The following is a 25597-nucleotide window of genomic DNA, read 5'->3' as shown; positions in this document are numbered from 1 at the left end:
ATTCCAACACATAACAAAACGCACAAGTTTGTGTCGTTACGAAAACAACAGGCCCATTGTGCGGCGGCGCCTCAAACAGTCTCTCAGACTCTCACAGTCTCGCTCGCATTTTTTCTCTTTATTTTTCAACAATCCTCGCCTCTCCCTCGTTTCCCCCTTCTTTCTCTCTCCGTTTACGCTTTTTCACTCGCTCACTTGCTCAATCACTGTCGTGCTCTCTCTCACTATATTAGGGTTAGGGTTTTATACAATTTCCCCAAATTCACTTCTCTCAATCCTTTCTCTTTCTGGAATGCTTCTAAAATCTAATTTTCTCTGTCAGACTTGCCAATGTACGGTCATTCCCATCATATGAACGTTCATAATCAGATCGCTGCTCCTGCCGGCGATGACGAAGACGCTGCTGCTGCTGACTCTATTGATCATCATCACATTCGTTATGAAGACGGAAACGCTACTGGTGTTGTTGTAGGGGATGTCTCTTCCGATTCTGTATATGTTCCTAGCAATGGCGCTGGCTCAGAGCTCGCTGTTCATCGAGGCGATGTCTCCAGCCAACTCACATTGACTTTTCGGGGTCAAGTTTATGTGTTTGATGCTGTTACTCCTGATAAGGTACATTTTTTTTTTCGTTTGGGGACTGTGAAAGTGTGAATTGTGTGATTTAGGTTTTCTTTTCGGGTTCGTTAGGAATGTACAGGAGGAAGGGAAATACATTGAAGGTTAGATATTTAGAGGTTCTTCGTTGTTTAAGAGGCAAAGGAATTGCTGATTTCTGCTCAAGTGAGCCTAATGAAGTTTTTGTGCTGTAGGATAATGAAAACGCAAGCTACTTCGCATTGATTTTGGTTTCACTTTTCCCCCTAGTATTGTTGACAAGTAAAGGATGATTAAGTTTCGCTTTCCTGTAGTTTGAAATTTTCATCATACTTATGATTCTTACAGGTTCAAGCAGTGCTTTTACTGTTGGGAGGATGTGAACTAACTTCTGGACCGTTGGAAATAGCAGCTCAAAACCAGAGGGTATCTTCCAATCATGAAATTAGAGTGTGTATCTGCACATATTTTTCTCCTTATTTATCTGCAGACTTTATTCGTTATAGGCTGCAGTGGTGGACTTTCCAGGACGTTGCACTCAACCCCAGAGAGCTGCCTCATTAAATAGATTCAGGCAGAAGAGGAAAGAGCGATGCTTTGATAAGAAAGTTAGATACAGTGTTCGTCAAGAGGTTGCGCTCAGGTGTTGTTACACTGTATCCTGCATTAAGTCATATTGATAATTGCTAGAGAACTTTCAAAATTAAACAGAATAATCCGGGTGATATATTAGGACTTGATTGTCATTTGTTATGAATCACATGATTGTATGAAGCACCAATTGATGCCATAGTAGCAACATGTTGACCGTTGAGTTACTTCAAAGAGGGGGATGAGTGCAACATATCATGTCAAATCTTGATGCATGATTGAAGTTATTATGAAACTCCATATTACCAGGGAAATGTATTCGGGCCTAATTCCTATTTTAGTAAGCCTAATTCCTATTTTAGTAATTCTAAAAGCGCTGTTTTGTATTGTTGCTTTTAGAAAAGTTTAAATTATCACATAGGGCTTAGGGAGTTGAAACTTTTGCATATAACAAACAAATGAAAAGAAACTGAAACTCTCTATACCAGCAAAATACTATTCAGACCGCTAGTCTATGTGTGTGTGTTTTTTTTAAAAATTTTTTATATATAAATCCTATGTTAGAAATTCTGGAAGTGCTGATTTATATTGTTGCTTTCAGAAGGGTTAAAATTTTCATGCAGGGCTTAGGGAACTGAAACTTTTGAGTATAAAAAAAGAAAAGAAAAGAAAAGAAAAGAAAAGAAAAAGCTATGTATATTGTCACTTTTGCATCCAAAATTTTAAACATTTTTAAAGTATGCATTAACACGTGCAATAATAGTTGGCATATGAAACCAAAACTGCAGTGTAGACAAATGGAAAGGAAATCATTGTCTACATATGAACATTTAAATTACAAAAGCCTTTTCATTCGCTTTGAAATTCTGACTAGTACACCAAGAAAGGGTTTTTGTTTTTTCACATGGATTAAGAAAATATAGTTAATATAATTAAAAACAATAATTTTTTTTTTATTGTCTTTTCTAGTGCGCCCTCCTGGCCTCCACTCATATTGTCCCATTACTAATTTATTTTTGAAAATAATAAATTTAACTTTTTCAATGTATATTAAATAGGAGTATATTAGGAACCTAATCAATAAATTTCTATTTCAAAAAGGAAGGTGGCCTATAATTTGGGATGGATAAGAAAAGAAAACAAGCCTATCTTTTAGGGACGGAGGGAGTAATTAATCTTATCTTATACACTGACTATGGGTGCTGATGAATTTGCATTGACCTTTTTTGATCCCCTTCTGTTTTGATGTATGATTTATATTTGTTTGATGTCATCAGGATGCAGCGCAAGAAGGGTCAGTTTACTTCTTCCAAGAAGTCAGATGGAACATATGGTTGGGGTGGTGGTCAAGATTCAGGACAAGATGACAGCCAGCAAGAAACCTCGTGAGTTATACGTATCATTTGGAGTTTCATTATATCATTTGGAATTATGAGAGCAAGAGATGAAAGGGAGGTAAAAGGAAAAAAGAAACAATAGCAGATGCATATATTCCCATTGTTATATTTTTGTAGACTGTTTTTTTTCCTCCATTTGAGGGTTATTGTGCCCCATAAAGTTCTTTTTCTGCTTAATCTTTCTGTAATTGATGCAGTATTTTGTCATAATGATTAGTGAAGAAACAATAATTTCCCTATTGATTTGCCCCCTTTAGGTGTACACATTGTGGCATTAGTTCAAAATCAACACCAATGATGCGGCGGGGTCCATCAGGCCCAAGGTCCCTTTGCAATGCCTGTGGACTTTTTTGGGCAAACAGGGTCAGTATCTATATTTAATGTTAATCGCAGCCATTTCTCTCTCTTTCTCTCTCTCTCACTATATATATGTATATGTGTGCGTGTGTGTGTGTGTGTATTGAATTTTTATGTGTCATATGCATTGATGCCTGTTTTTGGAAGGAAAAAAAATATTTCATATTGGTATGTCTGCCCTGTGTTTATCCACATGATTTATCTCCATTACATTTGATTTTGACTATATCATACTTGGAATGTTCCTTCTCAACCTTGTAAACATTGCTATATCATACTTGGAATGTTCCTTCTCAACCTTGTAAACATTGCTATTATCATTGATTAGAAATGTGTGCTGTCAGACAATGCCACTGTTATGTACAATGCCACTGTTATGTGGTTATCAAACTTGATCATTCATATGCTCCTGGAAGTTGCATCTTTTTGGCCATATTATTAGGTTTATCAATTGATGAATTCAATTCTTCGATTTTTATGTAAAATGCGTTAGAAGAAAATAAAAAGTAACTTTATAAATGCTACTAAAGTAAGGAAGAGAATATAAAATTTGGAAATTGAGGAGAGAATAAAATCAGTGACTGGGCAGAGGTAAAATTAGATCTAAAAGTACAAGTGTCAAGACTTAAAAACTTTTTGTTCAATATTGAAGCAAAATTGGAAAATCAATAATGTTATGGAAAAGTGATTTATGAGATGGATATTCTTCTCCTCCCCCTTCTTTTGGATCTTTCTGCTCAAACCTTATTTAGTAATATATTGGACGATATAACTTATTAAGTTATGTTTTTCTGATTCCTAACTTGAGATAAGTTTGGTGGTCATTTAGTGAGCTCAATGAACAGTGACCTAGCTTAAGAATGTGAGGTCATTCAAACTAGCCCAATGTTAGTTGTATCTGAACTTATGCTTATTTTAAAAGACATAGGTCCCATTTTCTGTGCTTTAATTTAAAGCAGCATACTGTAGGCTTAAAGCTTATGGTAGGGGCGTTCCGCCTTGTTACCTTCTCTGGTTGCCTTACCTAGGCTTGGATACTTTGAGACCATTTCATCCTTCTATCAAGATGATAAGAGGACTATGCTTGGGAGTTTTTTTTTTTTTTTTGTGGGGGTGGGGGGGGTGGGGGAGGGGGGCAAGGGAGCAGTGTGGAGTGATGAATTTGGCTTCAACTCTTCATACTGCCATTATTATCTTCATATTGAATGCATAGCTTAAAGTGGTAACTCTTAGAAAATCTGATTACATATGTTACATGTTTAAATTTGGATTTGAGAGACATGAAAAGATTTAGGATTGCATTTTCGGAGACTGGAAAATTGTACTTTTAGTCGATTCTTGTTTCATAATTCATTAAGCTATGCTGTTAATTGTTCTAAAAAGTTTGAATTCCAAGCTATTGTTGTGAAGCTTGGTAATGGAGAATTGAAATGGATCCCTACAATTGTTGTCTAAAATGGAAGATATGCATCACAATTTTATCTAGGTAAGATAAAGCAAGAGAAGCATAGTTAATTTAGATGCAGCATTGAAGCATTTACTTTCAGTACCTAGGTTCTGTCTGACAAAAGGATGCGTGGAGTGAGGAGAATGCCTATTACAAGACTAGCATGGTGGTTGAAATGGGAAAGTGAATAACTGTAAAATCATTACAAGTTGATGGTAAACTGAAGGTCTATGAAACAGTAATTTAGCCAGGTGTGCGATATGCTGGTAAGAGACAATTTATCAGCAAAGGAGTTATCAAGATGAGAATTACTGAATGCTACCTAGTATATAACTCATGAGAATGCATTTTTTTGGATGGTAAAGGATGGTGAGAGTTAAGGAGGACATAACTCCCTTCACACATTTTTGGTATGTCTTTTTCAAGAGGGATAATGGTTAGTCCCTTTTAGTTTAATATTAACCCAGGAAGAGTGAAGGGAGAAAATATGTAAAAAAAAATATTTATTTCTTTTCTTTTTTCAATTTGTAATTTTTCTTACTATTTGAGTTAATAATATAATATTCAAATAGTAGAATAAATTATGCCTTGTACAACTTTTTATTCTCGTTTGTTACCTGGGTTTGGATATTTGTAAGATAGAGGCACACTCTTTGGATGTTTAATCAGTTAAAGAGGGACAGGGTTTCAGCATAACACTGGAAACTAAATGACAAGGTTTATCAATTTGTTGTTGTCTGTGTACATATATATAGTGATATTAATGATGACAAAACGTTTTTACCTTTCTCCAAGCCCCTGTTTTTACGTTTCATCTGTGAGTTTCTAGTTCTGGGATTTAACCATATGCCCTGTTTAATTTCACCTTTTGACAAGTAAAACTCTGCAGGGGACGTTGAGAGATCTGTCCAAGAAAACTCAGGAACATTCTGTGACGCCAATTGAACAGGTATTATTCCTATATTGTATAATTTATAAGTTTCTTGGTTCTGCTCATACCAATGTGTCGTAATGCCAGTCTCTTTCCATTTGGCCTCTGGATTAGGGTGAAGCTGAAGCAAATGACTCAGACTCTGGTAATGCTATCCATACACATAGCAATCATGTTACTTATTAAATCGGTGATGATTCAGCTTCAATAGTAGATTGATCAATTTCCAAGTTGTCTTAGCAAGAATGCCACTGCAGTTGGCACTGATTCAAGTTGAAGGTTTTCTAGAAATTTCTTTCAGCTAGTTTTCTGTCATGTACAGATATTATAGTGTCATCATCAATACATGAGGTCATCTCGTCCTTCGATCACTTCTTGAGGATTATATGACGAGTGTATCACATAAAGCATCTCGATTTATCATTGGTAATTTTATATGCCAAATGCCTTTAATATGTTGGTATACATCACAATCACAGATGACCCTTTTTTCAGTTGGAAGCTGCAAAAGGTTTGAGAGGTGAAAATGGAAATTATGATTTTTAAAGTTCATTATCAGCCTCACCTAAATCTATCCCAGAATACCCAAGTTCTAAAAATGGGTCGAACTTGCAAGTTTCGTGCAAGCATGAAGTTACCTTTAAACTTGGATTTCATTTTTATATATTGTGCAGCAGCACGCAGCACGCAGCACGCCTGCTCAAGTTTCTCTTTCTTGCATGTCCCTTTCCCGCTAACATATAAAGTGTCTATTTAGTGATCCGATGAGGCAAAATCCCAATGTTAGGCGTATCTTATGTGTGTTCCTTTTAAAAACGTTGGATTTGGCTGCGAATGGCCAATAATCCTTGAAATATAGTTGACCTGAATTGATTGTAATTGTGTAGTTGTATTACTAGTGGCTCCATGATTGACTAAATTTAGGAAATCGTATTCGTATGCAGTATTAGTGCCCCCTTTAATTATCTTATCACAAAAAATGAGAGTTGATATTCAGGTAGTGCGTGCTTTCGGTGTTGAAAATAATTTAAGTTTATTGAAAATTTAAAAATATCATTACTTTGTCAAATATTAAAGAAAACTTAAATATATAATTATTCATTGTCCAACTTCACATTAGAAGATACGGAAAAATTAATTGTATTACACCTGATTTACAATCTTTTGAAAGATCATCATAATAAAGTGTTGATTTGGTAATGGATAGTAGATCGGTGGCTGCATGGTTGGTTACCTGGTTAGAATAGATTGCTCATTTGTTGTCATAGATTAGCGAATGACCATTCGATTCAGCTATATAATAAGAGAACATGATAAATAAATTGAAAATTTTACTAGCTGTAATTAAAAAAAAAATCATTAATTAATTATTTAATTTTTAAAAATTTATAATTAATATTTTGTTAATTTTATTTATATAATATGTAAAAATTCATTGATTCACCTCTTAATTTATAAAAAAATTTATTAATTAATTTTTTAAATAATATTTAACTGTTAAAATTAATAAATTAATTAATTAATTAATTAATTTATTAAAATTATAATAATGTTTTAATATATTTTTTAAATTAAAAAATTTAATTAATAAATATTCATATATTATAAAATTAAATAATAATTTTTCTAAATAAAATATACACCGAGTAAGTGGCGGGTGCATCCTAAATAATCCCTAATAGTATAATTTCGACACTCATCAATTTACAATAATCTTAATTATTACGCATCATAAATTAGTTTATTAATTTGGCAAAAGAGACAGCAGCCACTGAAAAAGCAATTCCAAATCGAAATTGTGTCAGCATTCCAATACGGTGACTTCGCAAGTGCCCAACCGCGACTCCAACCCCACTCCCACTTTGGAATCTCCGGCTGAGGTCTCCTTTCTCACAAGATGATGACCCTACACGTGGTCTCACATCCGGGGCCCACTATCTTCTTAGATGAATACAACACGATTCCAGTGATGACCACGAGCCGTTGGATCATTCACGTGCTCCCACTGCCCATCACAACGATTACACAGCTTTGCCGTGCTCCTGCGAAACGCTGAATCATTCCCCCGACTTTTACATATAAATAGAAATTCTCGGTGGGGCGACACCTTTCCATATCATTCGGAATTTTATTTTTAATTTTTAAAAAAGAGTATCTCATATAAAAAAAGCAAAAATATTTCCAAATTGAGGCTCTTCAAGGAAACGCGAGTGTTAGCCCCTGGAAATCTTAGCTAGTTTAGTGCTCTGCCTTTCTTTCTCATTTCCCTTCTCCTCCTTTCCATTTTCGAAGATTCTCGATAGCTCATATATAGTCCTCCAATTTCAAATTCGGGATAGGGTTCCAAAACTTTAATTTAGGAAGCCATATTCAATGAAACAGGTAGCTCCAAGCTTAGCTTAGGGTTATGTTTCTCTGTGATTGCCGGTCGGCCAGGTGCTGTAAGGGTTTTTGAATGGCGGCGGGAAATCCACAGCCACTGCAGGCTCGTCTTTATGAAGCGCACCTGCGAGCGCCGATACAGATCGAGGAAGACGACGGTGGAGAGTACGAGGATGGTGAAGCCATGGATGACGTAGAAGAGGCGCACATGAATTCCGGTGTAAACGTGGCAGATCATAACGACGGAGTTGGAGGTGGGGCTGGTGTGGTTATGGCGTCAAGGACCAGTGAACTTACTCTCTCTTTCGAAGGAGAGGTGTATGTTTTCCCTGCTGTTACTCCTGAGAAGGTCTCTCTCTCTCTCTCTCTCTCTCTCTCTCTCTCTCTCTCTTCCTGTTGTGGGTTCAATAATTAATATTTGGATAGCTTGTGCTTTCGGTTCCTCCTCGTTTTTTCTTTGGATTCTTTTATGCACTTGTATGTCTGCTTATTTTGTTCGTACTTGTTAGTACAGCTATTATTGCTGTTATTATTTTTAGTGGTTTAATGCGAAGTGTTGGGAGATCTTTGAAGAATTGAAATTTACTTGAGTGGAGTGGATTTGTTTCTGATATGTTTTCCTAATTTTTTTTAGAAGCCGTTAAGTTATGTTTATCCTTTTCTACCCGGCAAGTCTTTATGCGTTTAATTTACTTGTGACTACATTATGAACCAGGTTCTCATTTGTCTATTGAAGTTTATGATATTAATGCGTGAATCTATATGGCTTATATTTCTTATGTAGTTTTGGTGGAAGTTTAGCTGACTTTTTTGGGACATAGCTTGACACAGAACTATGAAAGCACGAAATGTGAATATCTGGATTCCATATTTTGCAGCTGTGTGCTTCACTGCTTCTTTGCAAATTAATTGTACTTCCGAGATTATTTATGCTTCTTCCCCAGCTTCACGATAAGTCTGTTATACAATCAGCGTGTATTAATATTAAAGGAGTGAACATATTGGTTTCAACTGGTAAAAACAGGTGCAAGCAGTGCTCTTGCTCCTGGGTGGACGAGACATTCCCACTGCTGTACCTACCTTTGAAGTATCCTATGATCAAAATAACAAGGTAATGCAGAATTTAAATTATCAAACACAATTAATTTTCTATTTCTCTGCTTGTGTTTATGTGTTACTGCCATATTCCTAGGGCGTAGCGGACACCCCAAAGCACTCAAATCTTTCACGAAGAATAGCCTCCCTTGTTAGGTTCCGTGAGAAACGAAAGGAAAGATGTTTTGACAAGAAAATAAGATACACTGTGCGAAAAGAGGTTGCACAGAGGTACAGTGCACTTAAACCATATCTTCTTTTGGGGTGTCTTTATTCTGTTAAGTGCAGGCATTTCTGTTAAAGAATAAACTAATTTGTTACAATTTGAATTAGAATTTCTATTTCAGGAGGTGAGAAGATGATTATTGTGCCTTTGAAGACTAGAAGAATTGGGAATTATATTCTTCCTTTGATTTATTCTTGTTTTATTGCTTTTTTATTTTGAGCTAATCTAGTGGACGAAATGCCAATTTGTTTTCATTGGATATTGTCTGTCAAGGGATTGCAAGTATTTTCAGGAAGCATTCATCAGAGTTCACAGTCCACAGTAGCCTATTAGTATTTTGCAGTATTTATTGTCCATCTGCAGAACATGCTAGATATGGAAAATATTTGAATTGAATTTGTTATAGAGACAAATTGTATGTCCTGCTGAACCACATGCATGCACACACACTTGGGGAAGTTTTCATTAAAGAAAATTTCTTCAAACCCTTGAACTTAATCTACGAAAATGTGTTTCTTTTTTGTTTCTGTTTATTATCTCATTAGGATGCACCGCAAGAATGGGCAGTTTGCATCCTTGAAAGAAAGTTCAGGTGGTTCTAGTTGGGAATCTACAAAGTCTCACCTACAGGATAGCGCCCCTTGTCCTGAAACTTTGTGAGTTGGAAGCTTAATCTGGTTTTGCTAGATTTGGCCTTCAGAAACAGTATGGTCATGACTTCTGTTAATGGAGTTATTCAGTTAGGAAATGACTTTTTTTTTTATTCCCACCCCTGGATTTCTGTGATGTTTCAGTATTCGGAGATGCCAACATTGTGGTGTTAATGAAAATAATACTCCGGCAATGCGTCGCGGGCCAGCTGGACCAAGGACATTATGTAATGCATGTGGTCTGATGTGGGCCAATAAGGTTGGTTTTGGGCTGCAAATTATTTTCTATGCAATTGTTGGAGGTGGCCTTGCATTAATGTGGAATTAGAACATACTTTAGCTTTGCTATGAAACATCAGCATTCATATTTTTGTAGGAGTTTTTAGTGGTCTTTTAAGGTATTTTTTAGTATCTTTAGTCGTTTGGCTGTTGCTTACAAGTTTGGCATCCATTTGAGTAAGATCTTATGTGTTATACACCGGTGTTTTCCCATGTGTCTTGTTTTTATTATTATCAAAATGCAAGCTAGTTCAAATTTCCATGCACCACTGTGGCTAATCTATTTTTTGGTCGTATTTATGTAAAAGTTGCATAAAAAGGACATCTCTTAGTTCTTTGGTAAATCAATTTTGCTGGTAAAACCATCTTGTCTAGCTTTGATTTTTAGCTGATGCTCTTGTGCTCCTATTTTAGTGGTGGCTGTAACGACTTGGGAACCGAGCCGCTACTGGCGCTAGGGTTCAGATCGACTTAAGGTCGCCTGGACCCGTAGCAAGTCTACTATACATCCTGTTACATTTGATATAATCTCATGCATGATCACACGAACAATAAAAATATAACCATTACATGAACCAAGACTCAACCTGTGCATGCATCACAATTGAAAACATAGAACCCATATTAGAGCCCTCATCAAATGCTCTAGTATGATCAACATAACATGCTTCAAGCTCGATTCAAATATAACTTATACTTAAAAATTTTTACATAAAAGGATCATGAAGCAGGGAAGCACAATTGTAATCGACAAATTAATACATGTCCATAGCTATACTATTACAATAAGCTATACCAGCAACTCAATCGACTTCCCGAGCTAACTTTGATCCTGCAAACCTGGGGTTAAGGGAAAAGGATAAGCTACAAGAGCCTAGCGAGAAGAACATAAGAAACAGTTCAATAAAACATATGATCGTATGAATGCGTCACAACACAAACAATTTATATCAAAATGGACTTGTCACCAGTAACTCTCTACAGATTCCAATAGTGTCCGGCCCATCCTCAGGACTTCCTTTTAAATATGCCATAACATATCCATAGTGCCAGGGGCATAGAATGGGCCTCGACCTGGACTTTCATATCCATTATAACATATCATAACATACTCGAGAGCTAATGGGTCATCCAACATCTATCCACAACAACAATAAATTATGCAGTGCATTATATTCGTGAATTATAATGCAAAATAACCTAATTACATATACATGGCATTCGTGATGCATGAGTATACTTAAAAAGTTTAATTCCTTTAAATAATGATTCAGTTTAGTTTTACTCATCTCTTACCGACGCATGCCTAATACTGAAACAGTTATTTCACTACAAGTCTCTTCAGTCTCTCAAGTCTGATCCTACACAGATGGACTTAAATGAGAGACCAAACATAACTTTTACGACACTTAAAACAACCTTTCAAGAAACCCTTAAGAACACACAAGAACACTTGTAGGAAACAAGTAGAAAAAGGCTGGACAGGGGACTTACGGCAGCAGATTCAGCCGCCTAAAGTCCCTCACAGATTCAAAGGTCAAAACCTTCGAGGGCAGGTTAGGCGGCCAAATGACTGCCTCCACATGTAGGTTCGGCGGCCGAATCTGGGTTCTCCAGCAAGGCAGAATCCGATTTTGCTCTATACTCACAGCCACCAAATGCTTTGATTCTCATATGCAACAGCTCACAAACATCCCAAAAAAACTTTAGGAGCCTCTAAACAACTAGAAGGCCTTAAAAACTACAGGCAAACACTTATAGCACCTCAGCATCTAAGATTCAAAGCAAAAACGGGAAAGAGGACCTAAAATTAGCATGCATTCTCCAAACATTTAAAACACCCATAAAACTTGTTGAAAATCTTTAGAAATTAGAAGAAAGGCAAGGATTTGAACTTATCTCTTGGAGACACAATGGTGACAGCAACCAAGATTTGGAGAAGAGGACAATCGATCTCTGGAGGTCTCTAAAGGTTAAAACTTGAAATTCAAACTCAAATCTTCAAAACCTTAAGAACATCAAGGAATCATAGGCCTACCTCTGCTCGAAAGAAGAGAAGAATTTCTCCCAAAATCGGGCTGAGACCCTTTTATAGCTGGGTCTGCCAACTAATGTTCGGCGGCCGAACCTTGATGACTTGAAAGCCTTTTTTTTTAACATATTTTAAAAATGCTTCAAATTCATTTTATAGAAATCCTATTTTTTTCCTTCTAAAGATTTCAACTTCGAGATTCCAAATTCCAACGGAGATTCCATCAGAAAGTTAGGATCCCGACACCAGAGTTTAGCTTGATATTACAGTGGTATTTTTCATAATTCACCCAGATGAAGAGGTCATTGAGCAATGAGCACTAAATTTAGTGTTGTAATCCTATGTTGCAATGTTAGTGGAAAATGTAGGATTAGATGTGATAATAGCATGGATGTGTATACTTACTATGGAGTTTGATTTTCAAATTGGATTATTTTGGAGTAGATATAGAGTGAATGAGTCTTTCTACATTTTTCATTTTATTTTTATTTTTTCCTGTTTGGTTGTGAAGAAGAGTGTGCCCTACTGTTAGATTAGAAGCTCTTAATAAGGTAGCAATTTTCCTTTACTCTTGCCTTTGGATTGTCTGTGGCTTCTAATGTTACTAATTTTTGTGGTTATTTATTTTTGTTGGTTGTTCTTTTCATTTTTTGTGTGGATTCTGCAGGGTACATTGAGGGATCTTCACAAAGGTGGAAGAAACGTTCCTCTAGACCAAATTGAACATGTATGTTACCGTCCAAGAGCTTAAACCCTTGTTTTCAGGATATGTGTTTTCTTCACTTCTTGAGCTAATTCATTTATTTATAGCTCTGCTATTTTAAAATGCCAATCTATTGAAAGCTGTGGATTTGAGTTGGGCAAAATGAATTTTGTTTGCTTGTGCTTGCACTATGTTTGATATGGTATAATGGGGGCCCTATACAAAAGTGCAATTTGGTTGCTGCATGTGGGCCATGAAATTTTCTTCACTAGTCTCAATTAACTGGAATGCATTTTAGTGGTAGTGTTGCCAGCGTTATTTCTATTTCTATGAATGATTTAACCTGATAGTGGATTCTGCAGGAAACCCCAGTTGATGTTAAGCCTTCTATTATGGAAGGAGAAGTTTCGGACAACCAGGATGAACATGTACCATTTCTTACCTGTTGCATTTCTATTTCCTTAACTGTCGCTGTTATATTGTTAATAAACTGGACAAAGCATATTTCATCTTTCTAAGTTGGTATATGGGGCATGCAGGGAACTCCTGAAGATACTTCTAAGGTTGTAAGCGAAGGATCTACCAATCCCTCTGCCAATCCAGTAGTAGTATGATTCGATTCCCAGCCTTAACAAGGCAATATATTTTACCTCTATGCTTTCTCAATGCTTGTTATGCTGTCTATTCTCTCTCCTTTTTGCCCTTTTATCTTGGCTGCTGGTTTCAGGGTAAATTTTGTGTGTAAATGCTGCTTTCCTGCTTTGATTAGTATTCTAATTGATGGAAGTAGATTGTTCTCCATGGGCATGATGCTGCAAATGTTTGATAAGTGAGATGTTTACCTGCAGCACAGGAACTTGGCGGGATGTTCTTTTTTCTCTTCTTTATTTATTTATTTAAAAATATACATATTTTTGAAAATATAAGCCCTTGATGTTGTGTGTTTCAACTGCTTGGTTTGCAAATATTAGTTTATCTTCCAACCATAGTAGATATGACTTTTTTTTTGGCAACTTGTCTATTTCACGCGGTACAGGTTTTGCAAGAAGGGAATGAAGATCTTACTAGCACTTTGCCAATGGGACTTGTCCACTCTCCGGCAGATCATGAGCAGGTATATCATATATGTAAGCAATTTTGGATAGATGCGTCATATTTGCTTCCTAACACCAAGGGGATTCAAATTTCAAAATTAATATCATTAGTCTTATGAAATTAAACAAATCAAAAATTTGAATTCGTTTTCATCATTTCATGCCTGTATGGTTGGGCTGTTTCACTTTGTTACCCAGTAATAAAGCTCACAACAAGTACATCAGCTACTAAACCTTAATAACTAGTCGAGATTGGATTATTGAAGTCAAAAGGTTTGTGCATCCATTTCTCAGCACATCTTTCTCTCTCTGAGTGTATATGTGTGTTTGTGTACTACAATGGGGCAAAGTTTCTGATAACTGATAAGTAGGTACTTTGATATCATATGCCAAATTATTCATATGCAATTGGTTCCCGATGTTCTTAGTAACTTAATTTACCTATCCATAGCATAATGCACTCAAACCAACGATTTTTGTTGCCATTTTTAGAAATGACAGTTCTTGGAGTGAGATGCCACGTCTCATATACAAGTTTCGGGATTGACAGGAACCTCTGGTTGAGCTTGCTAATCCTTCGGATACAGAATTGCACATGCCTGCTAATTTTAATTAGAAGGTGATAGGTGGCTCCTCTTCGCAAACGACGGGGGAGTCTGTTGGCAGATGGGCATTTGACTGCACCTTCTTGTTGTGACCAGGATATACCTCCAAAGGAGGGGTAGTTAGCAAATTGAGTTTTATAACGAGAAACAGGCAGTACGTTGGATGACGGGAGATGTGCTGCTGCAGCTGTTTTCAACCAACTCCAAAATAGTGGTGGATCTTGTTTGCGTATGATTTCCTAGCAGATGCGCAAGTGATTATGCGATTAATTTATTGGACTGTCGCATATTGGAACTCGCATCAGTGCTGTCGTATTTAACATGGTGTGACAGAGGAAAATACGCTGTCCTCTGTTGCATTATTGATTTAGCTTGCAATAATCTGGGGCTATATTTGTGTTAAGATACCAATCTTTTAGGTTAGTCTATCGAAATTTATACATTACTGAGAGTTTTTAACAAGTACAGTAATAAACTTCTATTTTATTTACAATTTAGCTTCTATGATTGTGTATTTTCTAATATTTTAATCCCTTTATTGTGTATGTATATTGCAAATTAGTACAAAAAATTAATACGATAATGACTATTTAATTATATTTTTCATGGAAAAGACTAAAGTAAGCATGAAGACGTACCAATCTTGGGAGAGAAAAAAAAAAAAAGAAAACTCCAATAATTCATCTGATCTATATGTGCAGAGATTTTCAGGCCTCAAAAGACTCGTCTGCATTCCTTGTTTTCCATTCTATATTGAAATATATATACAAATGTGACATTATTATAACCTGTATAAGATTTTAGGAGTTTGTATATCTAAAGCCAAAAGGGTAATACCTTCCCGAAAGACTAGGGGCCCTGTGGAATGGATTCATCCTGGGATGCCTTTTGAAAGCTTACTCATGCTCCAACTCTTGATCCATGTGTTCCTTTAACACGCTCTTTCATAGGATGCCTCCGCGCGTTTTAATTCCAAAGCATCCATCACAGGTGGTGGCTGAGAAACAAATTCCATAACTACCCCTGATCGACTCAGCCAATATGGATCGTGTCTGAAAGCCTTAGTCCCCTTTAAGTGACTGGAATTCGAGTTGCTCGTGAAAATCCTCATACGGCGAAGATTCACTAGATGAATCGCTTTCAAATGGCTCAAATGGAGTTGTTTCCCTTGGAGATGAAGGAAGTGAATCTCTTTGTACAGAGGACGAACCTGAAAACATAATGAAGTGCGAGTTATGAATCATGAACACCGTGCATGCAAATCCAGAAGCTGGGAACTTATTATTCAGCACTGAATGCATTCAGCAATAACGAGATACACCAATGCGATTAATTTGATTTCTCTACATATACACTGCAAAAGCACAAGGTAACTGCACCACGAGGTCCAAAAAGGAAGAAAGCAATAGAGAGAGCACAACAGAAAAACTGACGAACCTTTCTGTCCTCTCGAGCGGAATTTCTTTGTGTGCCGCCTGATAAGCTTCTTAGCTTTTGTTATTGTAAGTTGCCTAGCAAAGGGAGAGAACTCAGCATCACTTTCACTCCATTCCCCATGGAAATCATTCTCTGCTTCACCCCTCATAGTTCGCAGCACAAATGCCTTGGCCTTGCGGCGTTGAGTATTGAAAAGACCCCTTATGGAAGTTACAAATCCATCACCTGCTCCATCACTTGGACGCTTAAGCCAGTTTGGATACTGATCTGATTTCCCTGGCTGACCATCATTGTCGCTAAAGTTAAGCTCAATATCAGGAACACCAGCTCCATTGGATTCCCGTTGACTATGTGCTTTATCTTTGAATTTCTTGCCCTGTGAAATCAATACAGCACATCAAACTTGGAATTGGTAGGAAAGAGGCAAGATAATTGGCACATACAAGATGTAGCCAACACAATTTAGATTTTAATTAATGACTAGGCTCTCAAAGATATGCAAATGCACATTACAAGTTCAAAAAAAAAAAAGAGTTCTAACTGCTTTAATAGTAAAAAATCATTGAATTTAACCACCTATTGTCGCATAGGACTGAACCAGGCTCAGAGCAGAGGAGAATGCCACCATAAAGCAAGCATTTTTCTCCCAGAAAAGGTATATGAATGTAAACACACATACAAAAGGTACAAAAGTACAATTCGAAATAATACTATCTTTTAGCTAATTATTAAGATTCCGCATTCAATTTTAATCAATGGATAATTTCCCACAATATTTCCCGTAGAGAAGTATAAGCCGGTGTGAGAAGGAAATGAAGCAAATGGGATCTAAATCCAAAAATAAAGGAATCAGATTAAAATAGATTGACAAGAGCTGCACCGTACAACAAACCAAGTAGAAAAGAACCAGAAGAGAAAATGTACAAAGAAATGAACGACAACTTCTTTGGCTGATAAACAGATAAAATATTAGATGTAATGTTGATTACGTAATGATCATAATAATCATTTTTAGCTAGATCATCTTAACCATCGTCAAGGTAAAGCTTTATGAATCTCAAGAGTCGCAAGTTAAAACATCAAGTTTGTAGTGATTAAATCAACAAAATCCAATGACAACCTCACATTAGAAAAAGTACTGAAATTTAGCATGACACCTGGAAGATATTGTATTACCTGCATTCCTGTCACTGACTTAAGTGTTCCCCATACAACATGCTTCTTTACTCGTGAGAACAGCCTCCTCCAAGTCCCAGTGAACTCAACACGATGGAACGTATCCATTAGCAACTTAAGCTCATGCAGATTAAACCTCGAGCTTTCATAAGTAATTTGTAGCTCGACCTACATGAGTAAAAAAGAATATTAGCTACATAAAAAATTGAATGTATTACAAAAAAGAGATGATCAGTTCACACAATCTCAATCTACCTGACTTATCTTTATATTGTGAAACTCCATTACTTTTCGAGGTCGGGACCTCTTCTCTTCATTTGACTTCCCAATCTTTTTGCCTTCATGAGATGAACGACCAGACTTCACAAGCTTGGACTCTTTTGCTTTACTTTTAGAGGATTCATCTGGTTGTTCATTACAGCCAAGTGGGTCAGCTTTTGAAGAAGACATACTAGATGAATGAGCCTGCAAGACAAGTTCAGCAGCAACAGATTCTGCAAGTGTCTCTTCCCATGATCTGTCAAAAGAAGATGTTCTTCTCAAATCTTGGCCTGAACCAACGATGGGTTTGGATGTGCCATCAGAATCTTTTGTTGCATGGCTGTATGATGAACAAGCATCCTGGGTTGATGAACCTTTCTTTACACGTTTTGCACCAGCAGTAGTTGAAACTTTCCAAACTTCCTGATTGGACAATTTGAAACACCAAGTTCAGCATCTTGGTCTATGCACCTTATAGAAGATTCTTTGTATCGAGTAGTACATTCATCAATTCAATATCAATGCAGTTCTGAACTAACCTGCCGCCTTTGTGAATCTTGTTCTTCTTCTGGAAAGAAATACTCCCACATCATCCTGTACATCGTCTCTGTCAAATGAATCTTAAGGGGATAAATCTCTACCTGAAGCAAAAGAGAGAGATTATGTTAGGCAAGAATGAAACACATATCCACTAATTTTCAAACAGAGAACCTGACAATTTCTAATCTAAACCATCCATATCAAAGAAGGAAAACAAACTGAAAAGACCTCCCCTGCAGAAAGATCATTGTTCCTCACCCTATTTCTTCTTCAACTCTGACATAACTTCACAATGCCAGTAAGGATGAACAGTTTTCGGTTACAAATGAAAAATCAAACCAGACCAAACCAATTAGGTTTTTCCAGTTTGGTTTTTCATTTAATCGGTTTAGTTAATTAATAATAGAAGAAATCAAAGAGACCTGTTGAGATTATTTCTGTAAATAGCCTAGATTTGTAGTGATAATTAGGGATATAATTGTGTGATATGATTGAAATATGATTAGGCTATAATTAGGAAATTAATTTATTATATGTACTCTTGTAAGTAGTATATATACCCCAATTGGCTTAAAGGGAATAATTAAGTATTTTCTCTCAAATTTTCTTATCTCTTTTTTCTTCTTTTCATCGAAGGTTTCATGGTATCAGAGCTAAGAAACTTGGTTCACTTTTGAGTGGCAGATCTGCCACCATGCTTTGGTGACTTTCTGGAAATCAATTAGTCTCGCCACCCAGTCCATTCTCCACGCCGGCTTCCGATCTACTTTTCGGTGAAGCACCACCTCTAGATCCAGCCCCACGTGCTGCCCCAAGCATCTTGTCTCCAGCCACGCGCAGCCCATTCTTCACGTCGGCTTCCGATATGCTTTCCAGTGAAGCACCACCTCCAGATCCGGTCCCACGCGCCTCCACGTGCCACCTCAAGCAGCCTGTCTTTGGCCACGCGCGCCGGCACGTGCACCATCTTCCAGTGACCATTTCATGCCGGCGATCCTTCCTCTAGCATTATCCGGTGCCAGCGACTCTAGCCTAGCAGGTCCGGTCGCCTATTTAGCTCGCCTTCACACGCCCTTCGGCCACCCGCAGACGCGTGCACCATCTTCCAGCAACCGTTTCACGCCAGCAACTCTTCCTCCAGCATCGCCCGTCACCGGCGACTCTAGCCCAGTAGGTCCAATCGCTTGCCCAACCCGTCTAACGTCGGATTTACTGTTCACAGGCGCAGATCCTTCTTTTTTGGCAGATTCAGATTCAGTCTCCATGGCCCAATCAAATATTGCCCATTCTGATAATTCTTTTACTTATCTAACCAAGTCTTTACCCATTGATTCATGGATCCTCGACTCCAGCGCTTCTGATCATATCTCTAGTAATCCATCTCTTTTCTCTATTCTTGTTTCACCTTCTAAACCATCTAAAGTCACATTAGCTAATGGTCCACAAACTCAAGTTAGGGATCGATAACATATAGGGGTGAGCAGTATTCGGTTCAAACCGAAAAAACCGACCGAACCGAACCGATTTGAAAATTTGGTTCGGTTTTTTATATATTTCAGTTCGGTTCGATTTTCAATTTCAAAAATTTCGGTTATTTCGGTTCGGTTCGGTTTTGATAAGAAAAAAACCGAAAAAACCGAACCGAACCGATTAGTAATAATAATATGTTTTTTCAATAATATATAGAAATTAAATCATATTAAAATTAAAATATTTTAATTAAATTTTAAAATATTAAAAATAAAGTGTAAAAAATAAAAAAATTATTAAAAATCGAAACCGATCAAACCGAACCGAACCGAACCGAATCAGACCGGTTCGGTTCGATTCGGTTCCTGACCAAAATCGGTTCGGTTCGGTTTTCATAAACACTCAAATTTCGGTTTTCGGTTTATTCGGTTCGGTTCGGTTCGGTTTTGAACCGAATCGACCGAATGCTCACCCCTAATAACATATATCTCCTTCCTTCTATCCCATTGAATAATGTTTTATTTACCCTTGACTGTCCATACAACCTAATCTCTGTTAGCAAATTGACTAAAAATCTTAACTGTTCAGTCATCTTTACTACTGAATCCGTGGTTGTGCAGGACCAGAGTACTGGTAAGATTGGAGCAGGATTCAGGGACCCAGTTCAAATAACTAATTGAGAAAAATAAAACACATAGAAATATGTATACATACGCAGAAGAGAATTTTTTATAAGAAATTTATAAAATATTATAATTAAATTACAATGACTTATCCATTTTACATTGATTGAAATATATTCAAATAATTTCATTATCAATATCCACAAATATATCTTTCAGTATAAATCACCGATCAATCATTTAGTAGCTCATCTCTCATTCTATTATCGAGTAACCTTTTAATAATATTTATTGTAAAAAAAGTTCTCACACTATGGTTGAATGATGCAAACCCATAAAAAAAATAATCCTATTGCAATAACATAATAATTTAATATAGTGTTTACTATTAAAATTTACATTTTTCTAAATTTAGATAGTCTAAACTATTAGACACAAAAACAATACTTATTTATATTTTAAATTTAAATTATCTTATCAATTACCTAACTCTTCTTTCATCTGTCATTTCATTTGGTAAACGGTTGAGGCATGATTCTTCCCTCTAGCTCCATCTTATCTCCCTATCCCCTCAGTCACTACCTTCCTCATCCGTTTCAACCATCCTCACCATTCTGTCTTCCTCCATTGCCTTTGCATGTCGCAGTCGTCTTCCACTCCTCAGTCCCTTGCAAACAGTAGGACACAGACCAATTGCTCCTCATCTCATATCTTCATCTGACATCCCCATCCAGAAGGCAGAAGCCCTCTCACCTGCTTGCAGCTAGGCTTTTGGGTTTTGATGCGTGTGACCCTGTCTTGATGTCAATTGTTGGCCGCCATACTCTGATGACGACTGCAACATGGGATGGTCCTTAGTTTTTCGGCTTTTGGTAGTGTCTAGATTTTTCTTACATTAAGATTTGCAATTGATCTTGGCTGTGTTTTTTCCTTTCTTCTGTTAATTGTGGTCCGATATGGATACACCATCATATGGACTAAGAGTGATATGTTTTGGATTGAACAAAACTGATGGTTCCAAACCAAACCAATCTTTCCTCGATTAGGTTTGGTTTCGCTTAGCATTTTTCATGAATCTGATTTCTTTTTCAATTTTGGTTCAGTTTGGATTTTGGAACCAAACTGACAACGCTCTTCCCTAAATGCCAGGCATTTACGGAAATTTGATTGTACTGGAAGCACCAGCAAGGCCTATAACGCAAAAACAAGTTAACATTGGGCAAATAAATGGTTAGCACTTCCCTGCATGTTAGAAATGAGAAGCCAGTTTCTTTCTCTGCTACAACTTACAAGTTACCAAGAAGGCAAGAGACATTTTAATTCTCTGCATTCCTCCTAGACGTGCAGAAAATGGCGACCTAGGCTCAAAATATTTAAGGGTGCATTGCGGAAGAAATAGATGGAAAGATGAATGGAGAGGAAGAGCAAAGGGGAAATCACAAGGAAGGATCTAGAAGCATAAGAAATTGCCAGACAGAAGAGGTTCTCCTGGATTAATTTCATCCGTTTTGGTTGTTATCTTGTATTGTGAAACCATCAGTGCAGAAGAAAAGAAAGAGATGTTCTGAATATGAGATCTACTCATTTTAAAAGGGCATTTCTGCCATTTTCAGTATAATCAAACATTCTCCATTCACAATTTTGTCAAGTTACAATTCCATTGTTCCAGACTCTATCATTCTCCTTTCGACTTAAGAGTCTCGTAATAGAAGACTGCATAGATGGGAAGAGATTTTAACAGACTGGAAGACACATGCAAATGGTTTGGGAAGTTCCACATCTTGTTTCAATTAATGCTAATTGTGAGAAGTCAAAAGAGAGAAACAAAAAAGGAAAAAAAAGGGAAGCAACACTTTATTACCTGGAAGAGTTCAATATGGGAATTTCCATCCCTTGGAGCTCCTTGCTTTGCATCTACCCGAAGCATGACTTTTCTGCAGCCAAGAAAGCAAATACTGATATTTCTAAACAATAAATGCAAATTTTTCTAACAAGGTCCTTAACATGTTAAGTGCTACACAGGGAAAGATGTTATAAAGGGGCAGAAGCAAAGTATCAGAATTCAGAACAGCATTCCCTGTTCCTTTTGAAAACTGGATGGCGACTAGTATTGTAAAGCCACAACCACATTAAATACCATTCTGAAAAACTAGAATTTATTGTACTCTGATCTACAGGAGTTACCAAAGTGATTCTCAAAAAAAAAAAGTTGTTTCATGGCCCAGATACTTTCCACATCATGTCATGGCCCCCAGCTAACCAATACAGGTATACCCATTGAGAGATTATGGCAAAATTCAACAGCAAAAAAGTGAAGACTATTTGTTCCTAGAACAATTTTGCATGATTTAGACATAAAGCTACTCTACATAGAGATTACAACCAACAGGGATATGAAGAGCAATCAACCAAATGGAGCAAACTGACATATAACCATTAATACAAGAACTGATTAGTGAAGTTTCAATTTAATGCATAAGAACTATGGGCATAATACCCAGAGAACCACTAAATGAAACAAACAAATAGAAGGAAAGGGCATACTTTCCCCAATCTGGTGGTGGATTCCATGCTGATAGAACCATATCAGACTTGGCATTTGGCAGGCAGTTTCTCACAACAAAATATTTTGTTGTAAATAGAGCAACACCAACATCCTTATAATCCCGGTCAAAATCAAAGATCTGAAGCAGAAAGGTCGCAGACAAGTAAAATTTTATCATGCATATCCTTGAATAACCAAATGTGCTTGAAGCATATTACATCATTAGCATTTTTAGATCATATCAAGCACTGTAGTTAAACCTTAAAAGGAAGATATTGGCTGTCTTTTCAAAACTACGAGCATCATTCCATTGTGTGGCTACACAAACATATATAATAATGCCCCTATCATAACACAAATGCCATTATTTTTAAGTGATGTGATGCCCCATAACACACATACACAATTATCCAATCAAAGATGACATTGCTTACTTTTATTAATACCACCATCAACATGCTGCCCACTAAACTATACATGAGAATAAAAATTATCATCAGATTAAATCATTTTTTAGCAAAACATATTAATATAGAAGCTATGACAGTCAACTACAATTCTTGACAATATTTACTTTGAATTTAGAATAAAACAGAAAGCTAAAAGATAAATGCTCTATCATATTTGGATACTTACCATGTCATTTATCTCAGCCTCAGCAAAAGATTTACCATCTACAAGCATGCTCCAGACAACTTTGTTGATTTGCAAAGATATGCGCATTGCATAGGATGGACTTTTGTTCTTCTCCTTCTCCATCAGACGTAGCTGTGCAGCTTTCTGCAAAGCCAGCCTTAATGATCCAGATGCTGCCTTCCTAAACTTTTTTGCATTTACAAGCTCTCTCTTCAGCCCTTGGACCTGAAGAGGTGAAGTTTAATCGTTTAATATCCACATAAAATAAACAAGAAAATGTTGCAAGGAAAAATATATCATGCATGATCCAGATGGAAAATTGTATATGACACTTGATTCCTCTGATACTACAGTCAAAAGATACAGGCGTAAACAAAGAAGAGATCGGTTATGAGAAATGAAAAGCATGATTGCCAACAATATAGCAATTTGACCACCAAACCTTCAGAGTTCCCCTATAACACTACTGCATTATCAAGTCAAACACCAGAGTAAACTTACAAAAGTGATGGCAAGATTTCTACTACCTTGCAATTATGTTGATTCCTTTGATACTACAGTCAAAAGATACAAGAGTAAACAAAGAAGAGAACAACAGTTATGAGAAATGCAAAGCATGATTGTCAGCTTCTACATTCCATTGATCAACAATGTAGCAGTTTCACCACCAAGCCTTCAGAGTTCCCCAATAACCAACTGCATTATCAAGTCAAAAACCAGAGTAAACAGCACGATTGCTACTACCTTGCAATTATATTGTGTATGCTTCCCCCTCAAAATGAAGAGTTCAAAGAGAAGCATTCAGCTTCTAAATAAACAATCACAATTATTGCATTACTTTGAACTGCAGAAGCTCAATTATGAGGAAGGTTTAGTCATGGGTGCCCAATGTTGAAGTTCCATTGTGTTAGAATTCAAGAGATTCTCCTAAATTAAGAAGAAGATTACTCCTTAATTTCAGGATTAAGTATCTTCTTTATTTAAGGGATATGTCTTCCTAAATTTAAGGATCTATATCTTGGTAATTTTAAATTATAAATATACACTATATATTATGTAAGAAAAGATGGAACTGAGTAAAGATGTAGCTGTTTTAGTTGTTTTTCCCTCTTTTCATTCCTTCCCTTCCCTTTTTTCTCTTAAAATAAAAACTTTACATGGAACCAGAGATAACAGAAAATTTTGGGGGCTTCTCCTTTCTTAATCTCCCTTAAAATTTTGGAATTCTACTTATTTTTCTTTCCATCATCATGATTTGAGAGCCAAGTGTTGAAGTCCCTACTTTCTTAATTTCTTATCCTTCTTCAGAGAGTCAAAGGTTGAAGTTCTTACTATGCTTTTTCTTCCCAAAGCTATAAATTTGAGTCCTATAAGCTATTCTCCTACTTATGGATTAGAATCCCTAATCTCTCATTTTCTCCTTGAATTGTCAATTCTGAAACTTGGTGCTTCTAACCCAACTTTTTGTGAGGAGAGGGAGCCTAGCCAAGATTATTGTTGCCCCTCAAGGGTGTTGGAAAACCTGCTTAGTTGCTAGACCTATTGCAGTGCTCTAAGGATGATTTTTTGTCACTTTTTTGTATTGCTGGTTTTTATTGTTTGTATTACATATGAGTTTTACCTTTGGGTTCAATAGGAATCTCATCAAGGGAAAGCATTAGAATTGATGAGATTTTCTTTAAATTAAGAAGAAGGTTGTTTCTTAATTTAGGGATTAAGTGTCTCCTTAAGGAATACATCTTCCTAAATTTAAAGACCTATGTCTCGGCAATTTTTTCATTAAAAATATGCACTATGATTATGTAAGAGAAGATGTGAAATGAGTAAAGATGCATCTCTTGTAGTTGTTTTTCTTCTCTTACAATAAAAACTTAACACATCCTAAGAAATTTGTCCACAACTTCACAATAAGTGAGTTTGATAAACAAATCAGTTTTAGCTTTTAACGGATTTTTTCAACCTAACATCAGGAGCATCACAATTTTAACGCCAGAAAGCCTTTACGAGTTTCATTTATTAATACTACCAGCATTCTTGCTGCTGTCATCACAATAACTGTTGTCTCCACGGCTGACATTCTCACATCCACAATATTACCACCACCTCCACCGTCCCTTATCACTTTCATTATGCTACTACTGCTATCACAATGCCCACTGCTACTACCTTCACCATATGTACAGCCAAATATCCTATTTTACTGAACAATTCTCCAACTTTCAATTAACCTTTACCCTTAGACAGACCATTGAGGTACTTCCAAGCCTTCAACACATATGTAAGCGTGCTAAAGTAAAAAGGTAGTCTATCACAAATTTTCACAGATATCTATTGTCATTGTAGGTAGGACCGATGAAGGGGAATTATTTAACAATTGACCACTTCTACAGCAATACCCTATGAAACACTGAAACAGACTCGGGACACGTTTATGACAAGATATGGACACATTGACATCTATTGTCCCAAAAAAAACATATGTTTAAAGTTTTTTAATGAAGTCTTATCATTAATTGAGTAAAA

At 36.5% G+C, this 25597-nt stretch overlaps 3 protein-coding genes across 8 annotated transcripts in view; 2 read left to right on the top strand and 1 right to left on the bottom strand.

The window, feature by feature from the left end:
* Positions 1–39: 39 nt before the first annotated feature.
* On the top strand, positions 40–5775 carry LOC110607013 (GATA transcription factor 25). 2 transcript variants are annotated; one of them, XM_021746057.2, is made up of 8 exons: positions 40–234; positions 323–615; positions 946–1023; positions 1104–1240; positions 2466–2573; positions 2843–2948; positions 5279–5338; positions 5435–5775. In XM_021746057.2, the coding sequence occupies exons 2-8, from the start codon at positions 331–333 to the stop codon at positions 5504–5506; spliced, it is 846 nt and encodes a 281-aa protein (XP_021601749.1). In that variant the 5' UTR covers positions 40–234; positions 323–330; the 3' UTR covers positions 5507–5775. The 2 variants fall into 2 exon arrangements, with proteins under 2 accessions (XP_021601749.1, XP_021601748.1); XM_021746056.2 differs by having other exon boundaries at positions 40–615.
* Positions 5776–7446: 1671 nt separating this feature from the next.
* LOC110606735 (GATA transcription factor 24) lies at positions 7447–14879 on the top strand. The gene is made up of 10 exons (XM_021745697.2): positions 7447–8051; positions 8727–8813; positions 8895–9028; positions 9569–9679; positions 9818–9932; positions 12652–12711; positions 13050–13115; positions 13227–13295; positions 13724–13801; positions 14332–14879. The coding sequence occupies exons 1-10, from the start codon at positions 7776–7778 to the stop codon at positions 14395–14397; spliced, it is 1062 nt and encodes a 353-aa protein (XP_021601389.1). The 5' UTR covers positions 7447–7775; the 3' UTR covers positions 14398–14879.
* LOC110606734 (protein SABRE) overlaps positions 10604–25597 on the bottom strand; it is a 33405-nt gene continuing 18411 nt past the window's right edge. Inside the window, exons 15-23 of one of the 5 annotated variants that reach the window (XR_002486562.2) lie at positions 23075–23299; positions 22438–22577; positions 21755–21827; positions 17800–17901; positions 17255–17683; positions 17000–17167; positions 15824–16199; positions 15224–15596; positions 10604–10792 (exon numbers count right to left, since the gene is read on the bottom strand). Coding sequence is in view for 2 of the 5 variants with exons in the window: in XM_021745694.2 (XP_021601386.2) it covers positions 15448–15596; positions 15824–16199; positions 17000–17167; positions 17255–17683; positions 17800–17901; positions 21755–21827; positions 22438–22577; positions 23075–23299 (1662 nt within the window). In the remaining 3 variants the exon portion in view is untranslated. The other 4 variants (XR_002486561.2, XM_021745694.2, XR_006349473.1 and 1 more) reach the window with 4 other exon arrangements.

The sequence above is a fragment of the Manihot esculenta genome, chromosome 18 (assembly GCF_001659605.2).
Source record: "Manihot esculenta cultivar AM560-2 chromosome 18, M.esculenta_v8, whole genome shotgun sequence".
Classification (NCBI taxonomy): Eukaryota; Viridiplantae; Streptophyta; class Magnoliopsida; order Malpighiales; family Euphorbiaceae; genus Manihot; species Manihot esculenta.
This window is presented reverse-complemented; position numbering and strand designations above follow the sequence as displayed.

Coding starts and splice junctions, on each gene's coding strand:
- LOC110607013 (XM_021746057.2), top strand. CDS start 331: ATGTACGGTCATTCCCATCATATGAACGTTCATAATCAGATCGCTGCT. Junction 1,024..1,103: donor TAGCAGCTCAAAACCAGAGG/GTATCTTCCAAT, acceptor TATTCGTTATAG/GCTGCAGTGGTGGACTTTCC. Junction 2,949..5,278: donor GACTTTTTTGGGCAAACAGG/GTCAGTATCTAT, acceptor AAAACTCTGCAG/GGGACGTTGAGAGATCTGTC.
- LOC110606735 (XM_021745697.2), top strand. CDS start 7,776: ATGGCGGCGGGAAATCCACAGCCACTGCAGGCTCGTCTTTATGAAGCG. Junction 13,116..13,226: donor CGGACAACCAGGATGAACAT/GTACCATTTCTT, acceptor TGGGGCATGCAG/GGAACTCCTGAAGATACTTC. Junction 13,802..14,331: donor CTCCGGCAGATCATGAGCAG/GTATATCATATA, acceptor CGGGATTGACAG/GAACCTCTGGTTGAGCTTGC.